Source organism: Alexandromys fortis, unplaced genomic scaffold (genome assembly GCF_014885135.2).
Source record: "Alexandromys fortis isolate MF-2015 unplaced genomic scaffold, M_Fortis_MF-2015_v1.1 scaffold_142, whole genome shotgun sequence".
Lineage (NCBI taxonomy): Eukaryota > Metazoa > Chordata > Mammalia > Rodentia > Cricetidae > Alexandromys > Alexandromys fortis.
In genome coordinates this window covers 2,962,649-2,987,222 of record NW_026068057.1, presented here as the reverse complement: position 1 = coordinate 2,987,222, position 24,574 = coordinate 2,962,649, and the positions used below count along the sequence as shown (strand labels likewise).

The 24,574-nt window shown below is 38.1% G+C and overlaps 1 protein-coding gene across 3 annotated transcripts in view; it reads left to right on the top strand.

Annotated features, from left to right (window-relative positions):
• The window catches only part of Ro60 (Ro60, Y RNA binding protein), a 25,853-nt gene extending 2,598 nt beyond the window's left edge, over positions 1-23,255 (top strand). The window contains exons 2-10 of one of the 3 annotated variants that reach the window (XM_050119980.1): positions 6,182-6,247; positions 6,593-6,782; positions 9,027-9,247; positions 10,262-10,408; positions 10,627-10,764; positions 12,132-12,248; positions 13,385-13,498; positions 13,749-13,895; positions 16,197-23,255. In XM_050119980.1, coding sequence (XP_049975937.1) covers positions 6,203-6,247; positions 6,593-6,782; positions 9,027-9,247; positions 10,262-10,408; positions 10,627-10,764; positions 12,132-12,248; positions 13,385-13,498; positions 13,749-13,895; positions 16,197-16,349 — 1,272 coding nt within the window. In that variant the 5' untranslated portion in view covers positions 6,182-6,202 and the 3' untranslated portion in view covers positions 16,350-23,255. Of the gene's footprint in view, positions 1-6,181; positions 6,783-9,026; positions 9,248-10,261; positions 10,409-10,626; positions 10,765-12,131; positions 12,249-13,384; positions 13,499-13,748; positions 13,896-16,196 lie in introns of all 3 variants that reach the window. The other 2 variants (XM_050119979.1, XM_050119981.1) reach the window with 2 other exon arrangements.
• The last annotated feature ends 1,319 nt before the right edge of the window (positions 23,256-24,574 follow it).

The window sequence follows — 24,574 nt, the reverse complement described above, 5'->3', positions numbered from 1 at the left end:
GATGGCTCCCTTAATTAAGATATGTTAATAAAGATAATTGGTTTCTAGCCATAAATAAAGGTCATTGAGTCTATAATTTGATATCCTAAAGAAGCTAAATAAGAAGGTGAACCCAAAGAAAAACATATAGCTATCCTCCTGGTTATGGGAAGTAGACAAGATTGCCGGGCAAAAAATTGGGATCTTGGGGGTGGGGTGGGAGGGGAGTAAGGGGAGATGGGGAGAGAAACGTGAGAAGGGGAGGTTGGGGGGAACTTGGGGAAACAGCATGATTGGGATAAAGGAAGGTTGGACAGGGGAGCAGGGAAGCATGTTGCCAATTTTAAAGTAATCTGTGTTTCAGTGCTTAGTGACGAAATATATATATATATATATATACACACACATACACACACATATATAAATAGCTTGAAATATACTGCCATTCAATTCTCTGTATTTAAATTTTTGTTTTTGTTTTGTTTTGTTTTTGTTTTGTTTTTCGAGACAGGGTTTCTCCGTGGTTTTGGAGCCTGTCCTGGAACTAGCTCTTGTAGACCAGGCTGGTCTCGAACTCACAGAGATCCGCCTGCCTCTGCCTCCCGAGTGCTGGGATTAAAGGCGTGTGCCACCACCGCCCGGCTGTATTTAAATTTTTTATCCTGCTCTATATGTGTACGTATATATACATAAGTAAAAAAGTACTGTAGGTGACCTAGTCACCAGGATGCCAAGATGCAATTCCAAGATGCCTGCTCTGCAGCCTGAAGGAGTTCTCCTCAGAGACCTCTGCTCAGATGTGGCCGGGACCCTCTGACTTACATTGCAGAAGACAGTGTAAGTCTTGTCTGAAGACGTGCTGGTCATTGTAGTTCATAGATAGGCCTTGTAGCTAGGTAGTACTGTGAGTCGCTTCCCTTTCTTGCAAGCTTGCATGGTGACTTCTGGTATCATGAAAGCTAGTCCTTAGGGAGGGAGCTTTCAGGACAGATCCAGTTTGGGTCCTCTTGGTCACATGTCTGAAATACATGATATCTTCAGCAGTAAGGACTTACCTTTCAGCTCTGGGAGGCAACTATAGGTAACAGCAATAGCCTTTCATTTGGGGGGAATCTCTTAGACAACCCTGACCATCAACTCAAAAGGGACCCTCTTACCTAGTGTTGGGGGTTTTGTTAGATGGTCTCTGGGTCTTTGGGAAAGCATTGTCGGCCCAGGTAGATAGATTTCATTTAAACTATATATGTATACACAGACTTACATGTATTGTATGTAATTTTAGGTAAATAGATAATAATATGATTCCTTATGACTTTTTCAGGTATCCATATGTTATTTTACCCTCCTTCCTTCCTCTCCTTCTGCGTTGACCTCTCTCCCCACTTCTAATTACGGTCCCAACCACCATCACCCTTTTTCACATTTAGGTTTCACACTTAGGTTTTTGATCTGTTTGGTGATTTCATTCTTCTGCATGTGAATATTAGTTTTCACAGTATTCTTTGCTGAAGATGCTGTCTTTTCTCTAGTATATGTTATTAACATCTTTTTCTAATATTAGAAGTCCATAGTTATGTGTCATATTTAGGTCTTTTTTTCTTTTTTTAAGTTATTATTTGAAGTTGGTACCTTTTTAAAAAAAAGTTATCGTTTTTATCTTATTACTATGGTTCTGTAATATATATTGAAGTCTTGAATGGTAAGCCTTCCAAAATTGTTCTTTTTTTCTCAGGATTGTTTGGGCTATCCAGGGTCTTGATCAGTTCATCAGCATTTACACACACAAACACACACATACCACAGAGCTTTTTTCTAGGAATTTTCTTTCCTTTCACAACATCCAATGTCACCAAGCTTGCACACACACTCATACACAAAGAAAAAAAGACACTCAAAAAGACAGGTTAGAATATGGGCATTAACAAAGACTGTTTTGGGTTTTGTAATAGTAACTGTATGGGTAATTGTTGTAGCTTTTAAATTTGTATTACTCTGAAGACGTAATTTAGATCTAAAGACTAAGTAAGTGAAACTTAAAATGAAAAATAAGCCAGTTTGCTAATTGCTTCCAAAGAAATTCCTCTTGTAAATAAAATTGTGGAATGTTTGATGAGGTACATATTTCAGTTTAATTAATGAGAATCGAGTTACTGGTAAGTTTAAAATCAAAAGTTATACATGAATAAGATATATATCTTGACCTTAAGGATTGACTATCAGCTGTTTGAATGCTTGTGTTGAAGGTAGGTCTCAGCAAGCAAAGTTTGGCTCCTTAAAGAGCATCTTGAAATGTATCAGCTGTAAAGGCTCTTGACTCTGGCAGTGAGAGTTGCAAGCCGGCTTTAGAGGAGTCAGGGACTCCTTTCCTTTATCATGTCTGTATAGATTTCCTTTCAGTGCCTTTCTGTCTTTCTTCTGTCAACTATTTCCTCTATACAACTATTTCACGGTTTACCCTGGAAAGTATAGTCAGAGAACCATGTGAAAAGCTAAGTAGTTCGTGCTGAGGGCAATATTGGAGGAGCACGCCTTTGATATAATTAGCAAAGGGAAGAGTCCATTGGTAAATTACTTCTTGTGTCAAAAGATAAAATTTTGGACAACAGATATATAAATATTACTTGGCTTTTAAGTACAATTCTAGAATTTGCCAATGCCTTATTTTATAAAATAGAGTAGTCTCGTTGTACGTTGACAAAGCAGGGATCTTTGAAGGTAAAGAGAAAAGAATAATAGAAGACTGCCTGGTTAGGATCAGTTACTATTTTATAAGAATTAAATTAGGAGGGACTTACTTGTTGATTAGCAGTTCCTGTATTCTAGGAGGTCTTTTGGAGGATCTATCTAGTCCCTTAAATTTTCGGTTTGATTCTATAGCATTTAGCACATACTCATGATGTAATCACTATGTTTTGGTTTGGTCTAGTCTGTTGAAGACTAGTGCAGACTTCAGAATGAGATAAAGCCCTCTCATAAGTTGTATTTACATTTAAAGTCATAGAAGTAAGTTTGGTGACAAACACCAGTAATCGCAGTACACTAGAGGCCAAAGCAAGAGGATTGCATGTGCGAGGCCAGCCCGGTCGGCGAGACCACGGCAAGACTTAACAGAGAAATACTGGTTTAACTTGACATTTCTGCCCAGATCCTACTGCTGTACCTTTCTTCTTGATTGTATTTCCTACATATAATGCATTTATAACTAGGCAGTGGTGGTACACACCTTTAATCCCGGCAGTCAGGAGGCAGAGGCAGGCAGATCTTGAGTTCAAGACAGGTCTGGTGTGTGAGTTCCAGGCCAGCCAGGGCTACACCAGAGAAACCCTGTCTGGAAAAACAAAACCAAACAAATATATACATATTATCATAGAGAATTATAGTAAATTTTTCATCATAAATGTTAAAGCCTTTTCAAAAGAAGTGAATTACAGAAAAGAAAATCTATTTTGTATTATTTCCATTAAGCAAATAATTCACAAAATCAATTTTGATGCTATTTAGATTTCTTTTAATATGTATTGTGCCTTAATTAGCTGCAATGTCCTAGATGTAGAAGAAATTTTTTAACGTAAAATCCAGTCCTTGCTCTCCTAGGAGCCAGTAATGTATAGATAGATATGCTTGGGATGAGTAATAGAATGAAAAGAATGATAAAGGCATGTTTTGAAATTTGGGCTCAAAGCTTTAAATCAGCATTTGAACCTTGGGAGAGGAAAACAGAAATAGTAAATTAACATAATGTTAGACGTCATGTCAGTGTTACTCTGCTAGCACATGTGAATATGCTGGGATAGACGGGCTGGAGCACCATCACCTATTTCTGTGAAAGCCAAGAAGAGTCTAGTAATGATAAATGCATTGTAAAGATCAACTGATAAGGGTTTCCCTTTTGTTAGGGCCCCCCCCCCCCCCCCCCATAGAAAACTATTTTCCCTAACCGGACTGTGGAGGTGCAAGGAATAACCAGACACAGCTTACTGGGTCATCACAGAAGGGCATCTCAGGCTTCTCTCCATCCTGAAGGTCTACCTGCATTTATTATCTCAAAACATCTCTTAATCTCCGCCCCCAACTGCTCAACCAAGGTGATACCTCATTAATATTCTCTTTCTGGGGAACCTGTGGCTAGGGACAGCACCTGCAATTAAGTCATCAGCTTCAGCAAACACCTCTCCCCAGGCGATCTACATTTATAACAAAAGAGAAGGAGTGGCATATCCTGGCTATTGTTGAGGGCAGTGACAGGCTGTCTGCAGGTCTACCTGACCACCTCAGGTGGGCCTATGGCTTCAGAGCCTGGCTGCCACACCATACAGAAATATGGGCCTACACTCTTTGAAGTTGCAAGTCACTGGAAATGTTCCCCTGCCTTTTAAGATGTTGGCAAACTAGGGGATAAGATAGTAGTAGAGGCATTAAGCAGGCTGGAGAGATGGCTCAGCACTTAAGAGCCCTGCCTGCTCTTCCAAACGTCTTGAGTTCAATTCCCAGTAACCACATGGTAGCTCACAACCAACTCTAATGAGATCTGAGATCTAGCCAGTCGTCCTCATCAACTGAAACCATGAAAGCCAATATGGACAAATTCAACAAAACTGCCATATACAGCTGCCCATGCAAGGTTCGGCGCTTTCATTCAGAGACTTTAAGTGCCAGGAATTTCAGCCTGTCCTCTATAATTCGAAAGCCCTCTCTAATTCCTGGTGTGGTCACTTTCTCTGCAACTATATGAGCCCTACCCTACACTTGCCCTAACATAAGCAGCTGTGAGGTTTAATTTGAAATCTTGACTCTGATAGTTCCTGTGTAAGTTATAATCACTGTACCCTGCGTCCCATTCAGAATGTAAGACTCTCCCATCCCCTCGTGCACGCATCCCCACACCATTGTTTGCTGTGTGATACCCAGGTTCCCAGGCTACCTGGCTTCCCCACCTGCCATGTTCCGCCAGATGGGACTCTCTTCATGTCTCATCTCCTTCAGCTCTTTCTGAGCACATCTTTCGCCCTCAGAGAAGGCAGTGTCTCTCTTGTCACCCCGGACCAATTTCAAACTCAGTAACCTTTTCTGTCCTGTTCTTTTAGGAGTCTCGCTTGCTCGGCTATCCTCTCTCCATTGTCACCCATTCTCCAGGTTGACTCAGCACCACCCTCAGTAGCACACTCCTGAAGACAGCAGGAAAGTGTTCTTCTAGGTTGCAGTGTTTGTCCTACCTTCCTTTATAGCTCAGAATTGTGCTTCTGCAAAGAGAGCAGATCTGGGCCAGGCAGTTGTGGTGCACGTCTTTAATCCCAGCACTAAGGAGGCAGAGGCAGGCGGATCTCTGAGTTTAGGCCAGCCTGGTCTACAAAGTGAGTTCCAGGGCAGGCTCCAAACAAAGCTACACAGAGAAACCCTGTGTGTGTTGGGGGGCGGGGGAATCTATGGAGTCACTTTCTACTGCTTGGTCTCCTGTTCTCACTGGCTCAGCCTCCTTCTGTCACTCTGCTGCACTTGGATTGGCTAGCCATTTCTCTTTTCCAAGCCACCGCAATAGCCGTTCCCATCATTATCTTATTTGTGATGATCTCCAAGCATTGGACATTGCCAGACATTATTTCCCTGGACTCCTCTTCCCTGTGGTCTCCTGTGAAAGCAGATGTTAGAATGGAGACCAGAAATGCACAGTTCTTTAGGGAGATGATTTTTTTTCTTTAGGGAGCTGATGTCTATAGTTACTCCCTTTTTGTCCTTATCTGGACCTTAGCTCTCATACTGACCTACTTGATTAATAAGTGGTATAATTCATGTTTAATAATGTATTATATATTGTATAATTAATTAGACATAATATATTGTATCTTAAAATTAATTATTTGTGATCGTTATACTACTGGCTGCTGTTTTGAAAAATTGGGATTTCTCTAGGTTATAAAAATATGAGTAGATAATAAAAGTTTTAAATCATAAGCAAGGTCTTACTCTAAGTCACTGTTGGATGGTCACATGATTTTGAGTGTTTTTTTTTATATTTCTGCCTTTTCTAATTTTTCATCACATTTTTAGTAATGTTTTACTGAGAAAAACTTAACTGAGTTCAAAAGATGTTTTGAAATTTTAAAAAGCTCAAAACATTTCAATAAGCAGAGATTTACTATTGTTTGCCTTTATAAGATGTATTGAATCCATTTAACTGAAATATTGCACTTTGTCTTTTTGATAGGTTTTCCAAAGGACAAGTAAGATGGAAGCATCTGCAAACCAGTTGCAGCCACTGAGTGAGAGTCAGGTAGCCAACTCGGAGGGCGAATGCATATGGCAGGTCACAGACATGAACCGGCTGCACCGCTTCTTGTGTTTTGGTTCTGAAGGTGGTACCTACTATATCAAAGAACAGAAGCTGGGTCTCGAAAATGCCGAAGCCTTAGTAAGATTGATTGACGATGGCAGAGGAGGTGAAGTGATACAGGAAATCAGGTCGTTTAGTCAGGAAGGCAGGACTGCAAAACAAGAGCCCTTGCTGTTTGCCCTTGCCATTTGTTCCCAGTGTTCGGACACAAAGACCAAACAGGCAGCCTTTAAAGCTGTTCCCGAAGTTTGCCGCATTCCAACCCATCTCTTCACTTTTATCCAGTTTAAGAAAGATCTGAAGGAAAGCATGAAGTGTGGAATGTGGGGGCGTGCTCTCCGGAAGGCCGTTGCAGACTGGTACAATGAAAAAGGTGGCATGGCCATTGCTCTGGCAGTTACAAAGTATAAGCAAAGGAATGGCTGGTCTCACAAAGATCTCCTAAGACTGTCACATCTTAAACCTTCCAGCGAAGGTGAGCATAAGATTCCCTAATGGGTAGGAGACATAGGTGGTTGTTAAGGAGCAAAATTTCATTCATTTTCTAGAATTAGCTTTCATTCACAAAACATGTTTAATTAATCCAGACATATTTAAAATCAGTTTGAAACAAAAGACCTGCCAAATCAAAGTTTGAACATGCTGATTTTATACTTTTAAGTTTTTAATATTTAGGTTTAAGGAATTTTTATTTTTATTGGAAAAACAACATAGAAGATGCTTCTAGGTGAAGCATTTAAGACAGCTTTGTCTTAAATCTGTAAGATAGCAAGTTACAATATTATAGAAATTCCTGCATGTTAATACTAACTTTTGATCAAATTATCTAAATTAGAGTTCAAAAATAGCACATAGGCTGTTTCAGTTTTACTTAGAGATATGTTTTATTTAGCCTATAAAAATATTTTAAGAAAAATAAGTTTTGTCAGTATATTAAAAAGTTAGAAGACTTGGTATAAAAATCTGTATTCTGACCGGCCTCCAGATGAGCTGATCATGGTGCTAGGGTTGAACCTGAAGCCTCACACATGGTCGGCAAGTACTCCATGAAGCACTGAACTGTATTCTCAATCCTTTTATTATTCTTTTTTGCTCATTTATTCATCTTGACCTTCCAAGATTAGACGTAAGCGATACACATATGAGGTAGGTAGCTGTATTTCTCACACTCCAAAGTTTTTATTTTGAAGCAAGGTTTCACTAAATTGCCCAGGCTAGCCTTGAACTTACGATCCTCCTGCCTCGACCTCTGAGAAGCTAGAATTAGAGGCCTATGCAAGAGGCCTGGCTCAAGGCTTTTGGAAAGGTTTTGTTGTTGTTGGTTGGTTGGTTGGTTGGTTGGTTGGTTTTTGGTTTGTTTGGGGATTTCTTGTGGGGTTTTTTGTTTTTGTTTTTGTTTTTGGAAGCACTAAACCAGTGCATGTGAGCTGATGCTGTCTGGCCACGTTTTTTACCATGGCTCTCTGGCCATAGTTTTTAGGTCACCATGACCTGTTTCTGTGTTTTACCTGAATTTATTAATCTCTACCCATTATATATTTGGAGATTGAGAGGTAGAAAGATCACAGTTTATCAGATATGTGTATTAAGGAATAAAAAAAAAAGATACTCCCTATTGGAGTACTTTAGACCAGTAGTGAGCCCAAATTTGAATTCTCCACTTCTCTGTGGTCTGTGGCTTATCTGTTGTCTGACTGTAGCTTGTCTCTAATCTGTTACTGTTGCCTGTCCTGACAAAGGGATTTGCTCTGTATTTGTAGAACAGCACAGAAAACTTGTCCAGAAAAGCCATGAGGAATACTTTGCTGGGAAACACAGTTTACAAGGGAAGAAGTTCCTTTACTGAACCACACTCATCAAAATAGCTCTTAAAACCAGCACAGATGTTGCTTATCAACCTATATCTATATGCTGCTTCCAACATTTCTGAGATACTTGTTATTTTAAGTTGCTTTTAACCTATACAATTACCACCACCACACACACGTACACATAAATACATTAGTCTGGTTCAGAGGCATGGAAGAGTACATACTTGAAGATTTGCTTAGGATATAAAAGCTGACTCATTACATGGGAAATCCAAGGCGTAGTAAGGCTGGTTGCATTGTTTTCTGAAGGCAGGTTGAACTTAAACCAGTATACAGTATACTAGAAGGCTAAATACATAGCTTTAAATGATCTCAAGGTGTATTAAACCAGTTTCATGGTCTGACCAAAGTTCAGTCTTTTCGAACGCAAAAGGTGTTTTCAGAAAAAGATATTACAAGAAGCAAACTGTAGGCATAGATTTTTCTCACTCCAAACCTCTTTTTACTGTTTAAAAAAAAATGTAAAAGGAATGAATGTACAATATTCTTTAAAATATTGGGCATGAAGCATAGACAAATCAGTATGATAATCATTGGAATAGATCTATACTCTGAATGAGGTCATGGACATGAAATACAGACTATTACAAAGTTTATAATTTCAGTGTCTCAGAACTGCCTCTGTAGTACAGTTTGTTTAAGCTATAGACAGATTCCGCCACCACCACATGTGTAGACAGTAAAGGTGTATTTTTAAAAAGCTCGCTTCATTTGCTTAAATTTGCTTATGTGGCAGAACATAACATCCCATTTTAAGGGAGTCAGCTCCTGTCTTCTAGTTAAGCTGATCACGTTCTTTCTGTTTTCACTAATCCTCCTTCCCTTTCCAATTCCTTATCTTGTTAAAGGACTTGCTGTTGTGACCAAATATATCACAAAGGGCTGGAAAGAAGTTCACGAACTGTATAAAGAAAAGGCACTTTCTGTGGAGACTGAAAAACTGTTAAAGTATCTGGAGGCTGTGGAGAAAGTGAAGCGTACGAAAGACGAGCTGGAGGTCATTCATCTAATCGAAGAGCACCAGTTAGTTAGGGAACAACTGCTCACAAACCACTTGAAGTCTAAAGAGGTGAGTCAGTTCCTTTGAAAAGAAAAACCTCAGGTTCCAGACCCGGGGTTCAATCCCAAACACTCCAGAACAAGAGAAGGGGATAGGTGACTCAGTGTTTAGAGCACTTGATGAACACGCAGGAGGACCAGCCGGTGTTCATATGCCAGTAGGAACACAGATGGAATCTCAGAGCAAGGTAACTAGCAAGACCAACCAGACCGCACATCAAGGAGATCTGGGTTTGACTGATTAGAGGCTAGTAAGAAAGATTCCCAGCATCAACATCAGGCCTTTTCACTCACACACACACACACTCATTCATTCATTCATTCATTCATTCATATTCTCTCTCTCTCTCTCTCTCTCTCTCTCTCTCTCTCTCTCTCTCTCTCTCTCTCTCTCTTTTCCCAGCATCAACATCAGGGTTTTTCACTCACACACACATTCATTCATTCATTCATTCATATTTTCTGTCTGTCTCTCTCGTCTCTCTCTCTCTGTCTTTGTCTCTCTCTCTCTCACACACACACACACACACACACACACTCATACAGAGAGAGAACCCAAACATATCTTTAAAGTAATACCTATTAAATATTCAGTGTAGCTGGGCCACATTTAATCCCAGCACTTGGAGGCAGAGGTAGGTAGATCTCTGAGTTTGAGGCCCGCTGGTCTATGAAAGAAATTTCAGGACATCCAGAGCTGATACACGGAAAAACCCTGTCTCAAAAAAAGGAAAAAAAAAATTGAATGTTAGGATGATACCGACATTATTATACCACCAAAAAAAAAAAAAAGACTACCTTGAAAATTTAAAAAGCCCTGTATTTTCTCCACAAAACCTTCAAGTTCTTACTTGATAAGCCTTTGATCACTTTATTTGCATTCTTTAAACCCCAAGTAAAAACTTGACAGAATATATTGCTAATATGGTTGATTTAGCTGTGTTACACTGACTCATTTCCTGTTAACTTTTTACATTTCTAGCTATGCTGTTCACCCTCTGTTGTTCCCTTTTCCCCCCTGTAGGTATGGAAGGCTTTGTTACAAGAAATGCCCCTTACTGCACTCCTGAGGAATCTGGGAAAGATGACTGCTAATTCAGTGCTTGAACCAGGAAATTCTGAAGTATCTTTAGTATGTGAGAAACTGTGCGATGAAAAACTGCTCAAAAAGGTATGTGTGGCCCATGACTTGGTTAGCTAAAGAAGTTGGCTCTCAAGTGAACTAAGACTTCTCATGACAAGTTGCATTTAATTCTCAAATCTAAGTGTAATATTTGTTCTTTTTTTAGTAAGTGTCTTTATTACCTATAGTAATATAAAACTCTGGAGACTCATAATTGTTATTTTAACTTGAAGTTGGCAACTACCTTCTGTCTGTCCTGTTTCTAGGCTTGTATACATCCATTTCATGTTTTAATTGCATTAGAAACCTACAGAACAGGCCATGGGCTCAAAGGAAAACTGAAGTGGACTCCAGATAAAGAAATTTTGCAAGCATTGGATGCTGCTTTTTATAAAACACTTAAGGTAATACCTTATTTTGTTTATTTAAAAAATACTCGTGGATTAATATATTTTGTAAAAACACATTTTAATACTAATATTAATAGTTTGTCTAGTTTAAAGTGTATATGCATGGGTTTTGCTTAATTGGTATGAAGCTGACTGCAAAACTGATGTTGTAAGTTTATGAATAAATTCTTGTTACTCTGAATAACAGCTATTTATCCCAAGATCATTTTAATACATTTTAAGGTCATATTGATAATTTACTAATTTGAGAATTTGTATTTCTGTGGGTTCCTTCAACTTAATATTCTTTTTAAATTCAATTGCTAATCAGGAGCTGAGTCTCATCAGTCTTGATAATTAGGTTTTCAAAATGCAACTGAGAACTATAAGTTAAAAATTTTTTATTTCAAAATTTTCTGGATTGTGGAGGCCCAAAAATGTGAGCCTATCTTTACCTTGTCAGAGAGTTTGGACATTGCTCAGAATGGTTGATAAGTGTCACTACACATTCTGACTCAGGATGTGATTACTCGGTTCTTTTGACATTAAGATGGCTTATACAAGTAGACCCATTCCATCCTGACAGATGGTCAGGATGTGCAAACGTACTTTTGCTCTTTCTTTTCTAATATGAGGTTACCTGGGGAATGGCCTGGTCTATGGAGCAAGTTCCAGGACAGCCAAAACTGCATAGAGAGACCCAGTCGAGAGAAAGAGACAGACAGACAGACAGACAGACAGACAGACAGACAGACAGAGACAGAGACCTGGAAGACCAAAAAGAGGTATTTGACCTTGTATTAGTATCGAGTGTCCATCCCAGCATTATTCAAGGAACCAAAAGGTGCCCAGGTGTTTCAATTTCTGAAGCACACTACACACTGTAGAGCCAGAAAAAACCTGGAAGGTGCAAGGCTGCTCAAGGTGAATGCGTAAGCTTAAAGTTACTGCTTAATCGGATGAGTTTCTGTTGTGATAGTAAGAGCATCTAGAAATAGAGGCAGTGCTTGTAAGCTGTAAATATAGACTTAATGCCACGGAATATTATGCCCTTAAAAATGGCTAAACATTATTATTGTTTATAATGTTATTTATCTTTTTCCACAGTAAAAAAAAATAAATCTTAGATGTTTCCATGTTACTTCATTGAGAAAAGTCTTTCAAACTAGGACCATAGCTTCTTTAAGTAAAATTAAATGGGTTATTGTTTTCTTTGTTTTACCAGTTAATAAGAGGTGGAGTTTTAAAAATAATAGGCACTTAACTTACATATCAAAAAACCAGGCCTTTCCTCTGGGAGCCTTTTGAATGGAAGATGAAGAAATACAATTTTTTTTCCAGCTTAATCTGCCTTTGTTGTGACTACTTTGTTTGCCTTTTAGACGGTTGAGCCAACTGGGAAGCGTTTCCTGCTGGCTGTTGATGTCAGTGCCTCTATGAACCAGAGAGTTTTGGGGAGTATACTCACTGCTAGTACTGTTGCTGCAGCAATGTGCATGGTAAGACCCCCAAAACAATTTAGCTTTCCCACCCCCAAAATGTGTTTAAAGTAAAACCGTAAAGGTAAACATCAAGAATTAGTTTTTCAGAGCTGGAGAGATGGCTTAGCACTTAAGAGCACTGGCTACACTTCCAAAGGATCCAAGTTCAATTCCCAGCATCCATGTAGCAGCTCACAATTGTCTGTAACTACAGTACCAAGGAATCAGACACCCTCACAACAGATATACATTCAGACAAAATACCAGTGCACATAAAATAAAACAAAAACAAAAAAAAAAAAAAGAGTTGTTTTTCACTTATTTTGTCAGTCCATTTATGTAATGTTTACCATTTTATATCTAAAGACAGCGTTTCAGTTATACTGAGGATGCATGTGTAAGGAACAGTCAGAACTGAGCTGCCAAATTTTATAGCAAGATTAAAGGTTACTAGTATTTGCAAAAGTAGATGATAATTGGAAAAAAAAATATGTTTAGCAGGGCAAAGGTGCTACACGCCTTTAATCCCAGAGATTTTGGCAGAGGCAGGCAGATCTCTGTGAGTTTGAGGCCAGCCTGGTCCAGGAAGGAGTTCCCAGACTGCCAAGGCTACACACAGAAAGGGTGGGGACAATGAGGAAGGAAGAGAGGGAGGAAGGGAGGGAAACATGTTTAAAAGCGCAAACTAGTGACAGGTACTAGGCAGTTCAGTTCTCAATCATGCTTCCATCACCACTTCTGTGCCTTTATTCCTAACTTAGTAAAATGAGAAGCTCATGTTTGTTTATTCCCCTCAGAGGGTGCTGTAAATACCAGTTTCTCAGAGAGTTTTTGAGTCATACCTTTTATTTGTTTTCATGTATGGATTGCATTGGCCCCTGGGGAGAGGGACCCTCAGAGTATAACTCACAGGAGTCATTCTGTCCTTCACCACGTGGATTCCAGTGACTGAATTCTGATTGTCGACTGCTAGCACCTCTGCCCACTGAGCCATCTCACCAGACATCAGCAGTGCTGTGACTCTGTATTCTGAAACACAAATATTCAAGTTCAGCAATAATAAGCCCCATAGTGTTTCTTTCAGAGATAAAGTTTTATAAGCCTTTAAGAGACTGTAATTATGTCAGTGTGCTGAAAAGTGTTGCATTTTACAGCTGGTCACGCGAACAGAAAAGGAGTCTTCAGTAGTTGCTTTTGCCTGTGATGTGGTACTGTTTCCTGTGACTACAGACATGACCTTACAGCAGGTTTTAACAGCTATGACTAAAGTAAGCTATTGTTTTATTTATATGACCTATATTTTTTTACTTGGGGTATGCATAATATCTGTAGGAAGAAATTGTTCTAACTTCCCATAGCAAGCACAACCAAAAATATCGATGTGCAGGCGTGGCGAAGCCTTGATACTGGTTTTACATAAAATAGTGCTCTAAAAATTAGAGCTTCTATGTATTCATTTGAGACATATGATAGACACTGAGGTAATTTTATTTTACTGTCTTTCTTTCCCTGAGATAGGTCCCAGCAGGTAGCACCGATTGCTCTCTTCCAATGATCTGGGCCCAGAAGACAAACACAGCTGCCGATGTCTTCATTGTGTTCACTGATAATGAGACCTATGCAGGACAGGTGCCTCCTGCTGTTGCCCTGAGGGAATACCGAAAGGTAAAGCACAAACCTGTGCCCACCAGACAATACTTCCTTCCCTTTGACTATGTTCTCTTCATTTGTGTAAGGAAAACCAGTGGCAGATGGGCTCAGTAGTACTTAAAGTAAAAAGGTAGGGACTACACATACATCACCCAGTTCCAGTGCTAAATAGTAGTAAGAATGCCCTCTGCCAGCAGCTTTGAGAATGACCAAGTAAGTATCTGACCGCAGCTAATATTGTTAATGATATGTTGCATTCCTTGAAAAATTAAATTATCATTTGTAAGTTTAAAGAACTACATAAAGTTACAGTACGTTTTTCAGTGTGTCTTCTAAATTTCATGGATATATCTGTATTGACATTCTCCTTGACAAAAATGTTGTTACTATTGTGTCCTTTTTGGACGTTGGTCACTAGGCTATTGAGCATGAACATGTGGCTCACATGGCTAGAAGGATAAGCAGAACTTGCTGTGAAAAACACTGGTTCTCACAACATAATTTTCCCACAAGCTTCGGTGTTCATGTTAGAAATGTAAATCGCCGACCCTATCAGACATCTGCTGAGTCAAACCCCACCTGTAGGCTTCTGGTTTCCCATGAGTGCTTTGCTTTTGAGTGCCATAACGTAAGAAATAGTATTTGCACTTAAAAGCACTTTGGATATGTTGTTGGTTGTTTTACTCTTTGGGGGGGGTCTGCCACCCAGCTGCTCCATAATCACACAGAGGCGTAGTGTTTTCTATGAATGCCTGGCCTTAGCTTGGCTTATTTCTAGCCAGCTTTTCTTAAATTAACCTGTCTATCTTTTGCCTCTGGGCTTTTACCTTACTATATATTATTTACCTTTCTTTACTTCTTATTCTGTGGCTTGCTGTGTAGCTGGGTGACTGGCCCCTGGAGTCTTCCTCTCCTCCTTTTGCTCCCTGATCTTCTCTTTCCTGATTTCTCCTCTAGTTTATTCTCTCTGCCTGCCAGCACTCCTGTTTCTCTCTTCTGCCTAGCTACAGGCCATTCAGCCCTTTATTAGATGAATCAGGTGTTTTAGGCTGACAAAGTAACAGCTTCACAGAGTTAAACAAATGCAACATAAAATAATGCAACACATCTTTGCATCAGAAAACAAATATTCCACAGCATAAACAATTATAACACATCTTCAATAAATATTTAACAACATAAATATAAGTCTTAAGTCTCTTCTAACTGGATTCTGCACAAATTAGTTAGCTGATAAAATGTCATAGTAGATAATAGTCCATGCATCTTAGAGTTGGTACAACAGTTTTATCTTGTGTCCAAAACAAATTTATCATCAGAACTGGGCGTGGTGACTAAGCCTGTAATCCTAGTACTCAAGAGATGAAGGCAAGGGACTAGAGAGGTGACTCAGTAGCTAAGAGCACACACTGCACTTGCAGAGAATCTGAATTCATTTCTCTACACCTAATTGGGGGATTCATAACTGCCAATAACTCCAGGTCTAAGAGATCTAATGCATCTGCAACCACCTGCATCACACATATACACATTAAAAATAAAGTCTTTAAACAAAAGAGTCTGAGGCAAGAAGATCTTTGATTTGAGGCCAGTCTAAGCTATATAAGGAGTTCAAGACTAGCCTGTGCTACATATATAGTGAGATCTCGTCACATTATATAAGGGCTGGATATGTATCTCCATTGGTAAAGTAGTTGTCTACCATACATGAAAGCTCAATCCCTAGTACTGCATAAAACTTGGGATGGTGATACATGCCTATAGTCATAGCATTTGGAAGATAAGAGGGAGAAGGGTCATCCTCAGCTATATACCAAGTTTGGGATCAGCAGGGCTATGTGAAATCCTCTCTCAAGGAAAGTTTATCAAGTCTTTAAATATATTTTTTCATAGGTTTGTTATAAAAATGAACCTTCATTGATTGTTTCTTCCTTAATAATTAGTTATTGTGATCTTAACTACATATCAAGAGACTGGGATTATAGCTCAGTAGTAGAAAGCTTATCTATTATACTCAAGGTCCTGGTTTGATCCATAGCACAAAGGATAGGTAGGAAGAAAAGAGAGAAACAGATGGGAGACGGAGCAGAGAGTCAGAGAGAGAATGGGGCAGAACTATAGTTCTGGAGGGTAAGATTTATTGTATTTATCAAAATTGTAAGCTGGACTTGGTGGTGCACACTGCAATCTCAGAATTTGGTAGGGTGGACCATGGTTGTGAGTTCTAGACCAGCCTGACAAAAGAAGATCTTAATTTTTTGTCTTTCTTGCATATAATTATATATGTATTTGCTTTTCCCTCTATTTTCCATACAGAAAATGGATATTCCTGCTAAATTGATTGTTTGTGGGATGACATCAAATGGTTTTACCATCGCAGACCCAGACGATAGAGGCATGTTGGATATGTGCGGCTTTGATACTTCGTCTCTGGATGTAATTCGAAATTTTACGTTGGATGTAATTTAACCATAAGTACCAGAATGACCTGAGGGGTTCACTGCTGTAGTGGGCTTCACGGAAAAGTTACAGCTACTTCCCAGCTAAATGCAGTAGTGAGAAGTGTCATCAGTGTGTGTGTGACGGAAATGGACTTTGCCAAGAGCAGGAAAAGAGGGAAGGAAGGAAGATCATGTTGAGCCCAAAGGTGCATGTACTCAGTAGCTCTTGAGAAGTCTTCAGGATACTGTAGCTTTCTCTATCGAGAACTTCTTTTTAATAGACACTGTAAAATCGTTGGGTTTTGCTCCGGTGAATCACTCATTTGTACTTTCAGCAGCTAAGATGCAAACGTGTAAGTAGCCTCACATGTCACTGTTTGAGAAGTGCTTGCTTTCTTAAATGTTTTCATTGGAAACGGACAGTTTTTATCCTGTCCAAATCCTCTGAAGTGCACTAGACCCTGTGACTGTGATGGAAATGACCCTCACAGGGTAAACTTTATACAAAGGGTTGAAAAAATACTAAGACACTTGGTACAACTAAATTATGAATGAGTTTTACAAATCCAGTTTTCTAAGATCATATGAACAACAGCTTTCTTATCGATGAAAAGGGTGTTTTATTTTAAGTGTTTTGTTTGTACTTGCTAGACTTTGTTGCCGTTTGGTCAGAACATGATGGCCATCCCTAAGGGACTTGTTGAATTTGTGTAAGCAAAGAAATTTGATTGTGTCCTTGTATTTTCTTCCGTAAGTGAAGACACACTTAATGATTCCCTCTGAGCATCAATAGTGTCTCATACTTAACACTTTCCTATTTTCGTCTTTTTTATGGAAACAAAATGTTTCCATGTTTAAGTCCCCCCATCCATAATCCTGGTAGTATAACAACTAAAATCTCAACTGTTAAACTCTTCCCATACCTCTAAAATACCTTGAACTACTTTTTATATTTTTCTAATATTAATTTTATCTGTAGTCTTTTCTATTTGTGTCCACTACTCATCTTGTGTCTTACTTCTTATTGGATAGAAATATAAAAATTATAGAAAGTATAGAAATAATAAAGCAAGCTAGATCCTTCAAGTTCAAAGTCAATTTTAGAGTAGGCAGCTATCAGCCCGTCAGTCTGTGCAGGAAATCTAAAAACATGTTTTGTGTAACTTAAACTTCTTTTTTGCCATACTAACATACATTCTTTTCTTGAGCAGTCACATTTTCATTGGGAGGTTTAGCATGAAAGTGGCCTATTGAAAGGCTCTAAGGTAGTTTATACTAAAACTTTAATTTTTTATGTATTCTTTAAATATTGAAGGTTTACTGAGGGCTTACAAAGCCCTCTCACTTTATATGAAAACTCAAAACTAGAAAGTGTGGGTTACATAACCTTATTATTTAGAGGGTAAAGTTTTTTATTTTGGGAGGAAAGTGTCTTTGCTATTGTGAAAATTTGTGTATACATGTTCTTCTTTTTCCTAAGAAAATTAGGCTCTAAGAATAGGAAAATGTTCCCTTCCGATAGATTTCCTATGTTAGTGAGGTTGAATATGTAGCTGTTCTTTCTTTCTCTGCCAGCCTCCCACCCCCTGTAGGTATTCTTTCAAGCCAGTAACAGTTCTACAGTGTGGTTAGCAAAGATAGTATTACCTTCCACTCTAAACACCATGGCTTCTGATGCTGTTCTGGCTTTAACCCTGGTCACATGGGGAATTTCACATCTTTACTTTTGACACATTAAAGTTTCATATTCAAACTGAATTTAAGAAAAACTCTAAGAATTACATGAGAGCTATTGACTTCTTTAAACCCAGGATCTAGTTTTAATATGATCTAACTTATTATTAAATGTTACATGGATTATTATGTAAATGCTTCTTTTGTTTCTGTGCTATTTGGATAGTGCTTTTAGGCAAGCAGAGTATGTCTAGGAGCAAATATTTAATCCATCAGGGAATTCAGATTAGAGGTGACCCTTCTACAGTATTTAGGTAGGCCTAATTAAATAGGTTAAGATTGAAGGCAGGAGCCAGGTGTGGTGGCACAAGCCTTATTCCTAGTACAGGTATAAGTAGTGAGACCCTCTCCAAAAAAAAAAAAAAAAATTAAGAAAGAAAAACAGAAAACAAAAGACCCCACTGAAACCTGTTTTATCTTCAAATCACAAAAATTCAGACGGAAAGATACCTTAGATGACTTTTTTTTCTGCTGTCCTAGAGCTATGTAGATCAGGCTAGTCTCAAACTCACAGAGGTTCTCCTGCTTCCACCTCCCAAGTGTTGGGGTTATAGACATATGCCACCATCCCGAGCATAAGGCTGGATGATTTTGGAGACAGGTGGCCTAAGAAGGCTTTGCCACTCTGGTTACCATTCTAGCCTTTTCTTTCTCCTACATTGCTTTAATAAGAGATGCGGTAGAATTATGCAAAACTTTATTCAGACATTAGGAATTGATGATATGTATAATTGCTTTAGGAAATTGTGAACATATGTTTTTTTTAATTTGGAATAACTCAAACACAATTATGTCTTAACAGCCTATGTTGCTATGTAATATAGCCCCATAGAAAGGATTTACCTCATGAAGCATAGGATATACTCAAGTGGTAAACAAGTTTTATTTTCCAAATTACCACTAGGGTTACTCTTAAGTAAATAGTATGAAAAATACTGCTTTAAAAAACAATCTTAAGAAAAATAAACTTTATTTCCTAAATACTATGTAAATATTTATAGGATTTAGTTGTTATTAGTAAAACAAAACACCAATCTTTTCGTCTCACCGTTTTCTATTAGTAGAATTGCATTTAATAAAAACTAGTGAATGATTTAAGAGTGTGAGGAGTATGCTAACGAGTAGAATTTACTTCGCCCTTTGCAGCCTCTTGTTTCTTTTCAAGTGCTGTGTCCTTAGAGACAACAGTTTAACATAGGTGTTAAAATTTGGCTCTTTACAAATTAACGTATCTTATTCTTAGATCGTAGAAGAACCAGCAGCTTAATATTTACCTAAAATTGAAACCAGAAAGGAGGCCTTTCAATACAAGTTTAATATAATTTTTAATTACAAACACTAAGATGTCACTATTCTCTGATTAAAGTGAAAGAAGAAATATACTTCAAGAAAGAATGGAAGCAAAGCTCAAAATTAACACACCACTGTGCTGTTACTGACAGGCACTTGCTTATAGTAACCTATTTGAATAACAAGTCTGCAACTGACAACACACCGTTTGATGGGTTGTTCTCACTTTTCTAGATTTTGAAAAAAATCAAAGCAGTATAAATTTGAGAATATAACTATTAAGAACCATCTAAGCAGGAAATGAAGGCTAAATCGTTGTAAGTTCTTGGAGTTTTGTTTTTCTGTTGTTGTTGGGCGTGTGTGTGTGTGTGTGTGTGTGTGTGTGTGTGTGTGTGTGTGACTTAAATATATTGTCACAGGACTGGCAAGATGTCTTCATGGGTAAAAACACTTGCCACCAAGCCTAACAAATTGTGCTCAGTTCCTGGACCCTACATGGTAGGAGGAGAGAAACAGTTCCTGCAGGCTGTCCTCTGATCACGTGCATGCAATGGCATTTGTAATGTTGCATGTGTGTGGAAAAGTGGGAAACAAAGATACTGCAGCAGATCTGGTGACTGTGTGATGAGCTTCTGTTAACAGAAACTCAGAATGGAAAATCTAGTCTTGGATTAGGTTGGTTTTGTTAAGGTACAAATTGTCTTCTTGGAGAAATGTCATTCAGCCATAAGGAAAGATCAGAAAAGACGATGGTTGCTGCGTGAAATGAGCCAGTATTAACTCTGAATTGACTTTGTTTTCCTGATTCTTGCTAATCTCTTATTTCATGAAAGATTATTTCAGGTCTGGTTTTCTCCTTAGCAAGTCTTTTCACATTTTTGTCTTTTTTCCAGTTTGATTCAATTGGGTAATAAACTGCATGACCAGAAAGTCATCCACATTCAGGCTTAGGGTAAATCCCTTGCAGGTTGTTTTTCATTTTATATAAATTTAAGAACATAATTTTCAGGATTAGACAGATGGCTCAGTGGTTAAGACCACTGACTGCTCTTCCAGAGGACCTGGGTTTAATTTTCAGCACCCACGTGGCAGTTCACAACTGTCTGTGACTCCATTTTGGGTGATCTTAAACCATCACACAGACATACATGCAGGCAAAACACCAATGCACATAAAAAACAAAAATAAATACAAAATAATAATAAAGTACCTTTCCAAATTACTAAAGTAATACCTGCATTGATACATTCTCTCCTTAAATCAAGAGAGAGACTACCTTTATAGGTATTCCAGAAATTAATGGCCATTCAGTAAGATCAGTTACTCAGAATCTGTTTGTGATTATTGATAAACATTAAAAAGAGAAGTGTTGTACTATATAAGGAATCTAATAATTGACAGTTTCAGAAACTGAGGCTTACATCCTGTTTTTCTATCATTATAGACTCCAAGTCTACAAAGTGTCCACCTGAGTGCCCATGCACACACATACACTGAGCTTACAGTATAAAAAGCCTTATGATGATGTATATTGGCATTCATATCTATTTGGTAACTATTTGCATTTTTAAATAAAATCACTGTGAACTTTAAAGTCAATTCTAAAATATTTTTTCATATAAAAGATTAATGTTGTTGTTAAATGTACTGTCTGAGTAAAATAACAAATGGCACACTTTTCCTAAATCCTTAAAATAAGCTATATTAGAAAATGGAAAGGAAAATCTGCAAGATCCTATTCCTGAATTGTGATTGTTTCCAGTAAGCATTTGTAAATAAAATGAAGATACACAAAAGCTATTTCTGATCCTAGAGATAGTTTTGTCTTTCTACTTTATCTATCCCTGCCTTTAATCATCTTAACTTTGTGAACACAAGTGAAATTTAATTTTAAAATGTTTGAACTTCTGTACTTTTTATAAGTTAGCAGAATCTGGATTTGAAAAAAAAGAAACTAAATTTATTTCTGCTAATTTCACTTTACTGTATGTTTGGATTATTAAAAGTGCTGAATGGGTTAATATCCTGTTTACCACATGTAAGTGGTAAATTATATCGGTGAAAACCTTGCATTGAAATTTGTGTCTAAGTGACTGTTTAGGCTTTGTTTGAAACATAATCTTGAACCCCAGTATGACTAACTTAGATTTCATTCTAATAAAGTGAATGAATACTAGTATGAATGAATGAATACTAATAAAATAGTTCTTGTTTCACTGTTCTAAATATAGACTCTATATTTGGCACAGTTGGCCAAATAGCTTTGTAATTTATTTGAGTTATAATTTTTTTATTGCAAACTTAATAATGGAGAATTCTCCAAAGGAATAAGATGTATGAAGTTGTATTTAAAAGAACTGGAGCGGGAGTGTTACACTCTGTTTCTAAACTATTCATTTGTTTTATTAGAAGATCATTCATTTCAATAATTGGCCAATTGATGAATCTTTCAGGTATCCAGAATAGTGTCTGCAAGAAATAAATTATAGTTATATAAGAGCCTTAACGTGGAAAAAATGACTCTTTTGACTGCCTTAAAATGTGACTAGCTCTCCTTTCCAGACATACTAGTTTCTTTAGAGTCTGTTAATCAAGTAATGCCTTAATAGTGTCCTAATGTTTCTGAAGAGTAGAACTTACAGGGTCTTCTAGAGCTTTTAATATAATGTAATGAATGGAAATTTAACTGTTAGGTATTAAACCTGATTGTACATTAATAATTTAGACATGCAAAGAATAATCTGGCTGTGCTGATGTGTGGTAAAACATGACCGCACCATCAGTATATTTGTGGTTACTTAAGGTTTTTTGTTTTGTATAACCAGTTATCCAGAAGCTGGACTTCCTGACATAACATGACCTCCAAGGACCCATGTTCCATATTTAACACTGAATGAGAAAGTACAGATGTTGAGTTCCAAAAAGAACTGCTTTTTAAGGGAAATTTTTGAGGCAAAAGGCAAATAATTTGGTTCAAGCCTTTGAGCACACTCATCTAGAGGAATGAATATAGAATTAAAACATTGAGACTCTTGCAATAAAACTGTCAGGCCAGTGACTTGTTTCATTGAGTTCACATTTTGTGTTCACTTTGCCTTTCAAAGCAGGAATATCTTCTGAAACTGAACAAGTGCTTTAAACTGTCATGCTGGTGCTTAAAGACGTATTAAGCTGGTATATAACTAACTTATTTTTAAGGAAAGGAGCATAGAGTGCAAACAGGCCTTTCCTAGGACGTGTGACTAACTGATGCTGTCAAGTCTTCCAGGTTTGCAGTGTAAATAATGTGTAACAATGTGGCGTTGGTGAGGAATGGATGAATGCTTCATTTCTTACACTTATTTCATGATAAGTTTTCACCCACACTGAGTATCCTTCAAACCTTGACTTTCCTTCAAATTTTGCAAAATAATCTTTTGCATACAAGTTGATTATTTCTTACCTGAAATGGTTGGGACCACAAGTATGTTAGGATTCTTTTTTCAAATACTGGAATTATTTTCATATGGGATATTCTATGTGAACCTCATATATATCATATGAAAGCAAATTTTTCTTCATGTACTTGCATTTGACTGTGACTTGTCAGTTGGTCTGATATGGAACTTTCCACGTGGGGTTATGTTAGCTCTCTCAAGTTTCCAATTCTGCAGCTTTTTAAAACTTTGGATTTTCAGATGAGTGATGCTTAAATAAGTTATTTCGGGTGTGGAGTGAGTGGGCACTACAAGAACTGTTGTCACTGGTTTATTGTAGAAATTAATAGGTGTACCAAATAAATTTTATGCATATCAAATAACTGTCTTTTTATCCGTTTAAGAAGCATTAATCTTAAGGTTATAATATGCCTTATTTGTAAAACCTGGAAGTAATCTGTTAAAATTCAAAAGATTAAAAAAAAATTGACTTTCCATAATTAATATTGTCCTTTTTTTCTCTAGCTGCATGTGCATAAGGTATATGTAGTTGCAGATTCTTTTCCAACCACGCCCCATCAAAGGATCAAGACAACTGATTTTCATCAAAGAGCAAACATTTTTAATCATTAGTGTATGAGTGTATGTGGGGACGGGGTAGTGCAAGTTACAGCATAGGATGTGGGTTTCCGCCGTCAGACTTGGGTCTTTCAGCTCGGTACAAACACCTTACTTTCTGAAACTGGGTTTTGCTTTAGGTTCATATCACCCTTTTTAGGGCCACACCGTATGGAGAAGAGTGTGAGAGTCAGTGTTCTAGACATCGACAGCCTGCATGGTGTATTCACCTGTAATCTCACACACTTAAGGTCAGACTGGGCAACAGAACGAGACCCTCAAAAAGCAACGTTTGAAGCCTGAGTCTTCCCCAATCCCCTACTGTCTTGGCTAGGCAAGTAAGGAACTTAGAAAACCCTGAGGGGTCCAGAAGAAACCCACACATTATTAAGAGTAGCCTTTGCATATCTCAGTACTGAACTCCATTCCAGGTGACTTAGCCTCCATTTATCAGTGCATCCTAAAGACCCAAGGTTCCAGTCAGTTGTCCCCTAACTGCTAAGTCACAGGGACTTGAACATTTCTTTACCTTGCTCTAAGAAAGTACCAGTTAAGAAATTCACTTCAGTTTTACCATGGCAAACATGTGGTCCTGTCCTGGTCTTTTCCCAAGCAGGCAGCATCAGGAGTTCAAATTAAAGTTCTGTGTTGGCCTAGGTTGTCATCTTTAGGGCAGCTGCTGACTTCAGCGCTTGCTTACTCTCTGGAAATCTACCCTGCTCCAGAATTTTTATATAAAAACTGTACATCAAAAAGAATCTATACACGTGTTAGTATTGGAGGTCAAGCCAGGGACCTTGCACATGCTGGGTGCTATTTTCCACTAAGCACCATACCCCCAAAAGAAAAATAAAATTAAATATTGTATCCTTTAGGCCAAGCAGTATGTCAGCGGGTAGAGAGCACCTGTTGCACCGGCCAGATAACTGGAGGTCTGGCCCCAGCACCCTACTGAGGTGGAAGGAAAGAATTAGCTGCAGAGCTGTTCTGACCTCCTCCTGACATGCATGCATACCACGTGGCGCCCTCCTCCCAATACACACGTTATATCTTGTGTGTGTTTCTATATTGTACCCAGCATTTCCTTACATCTCTATTTGTACCCTCAAGCACATGCCTGCACATGATCTATGTGAGAGCTAGCCCACATAGTTGCAAGTCAAGAACAAGTTTCAGGAGCCATCTCTCTCCTTCC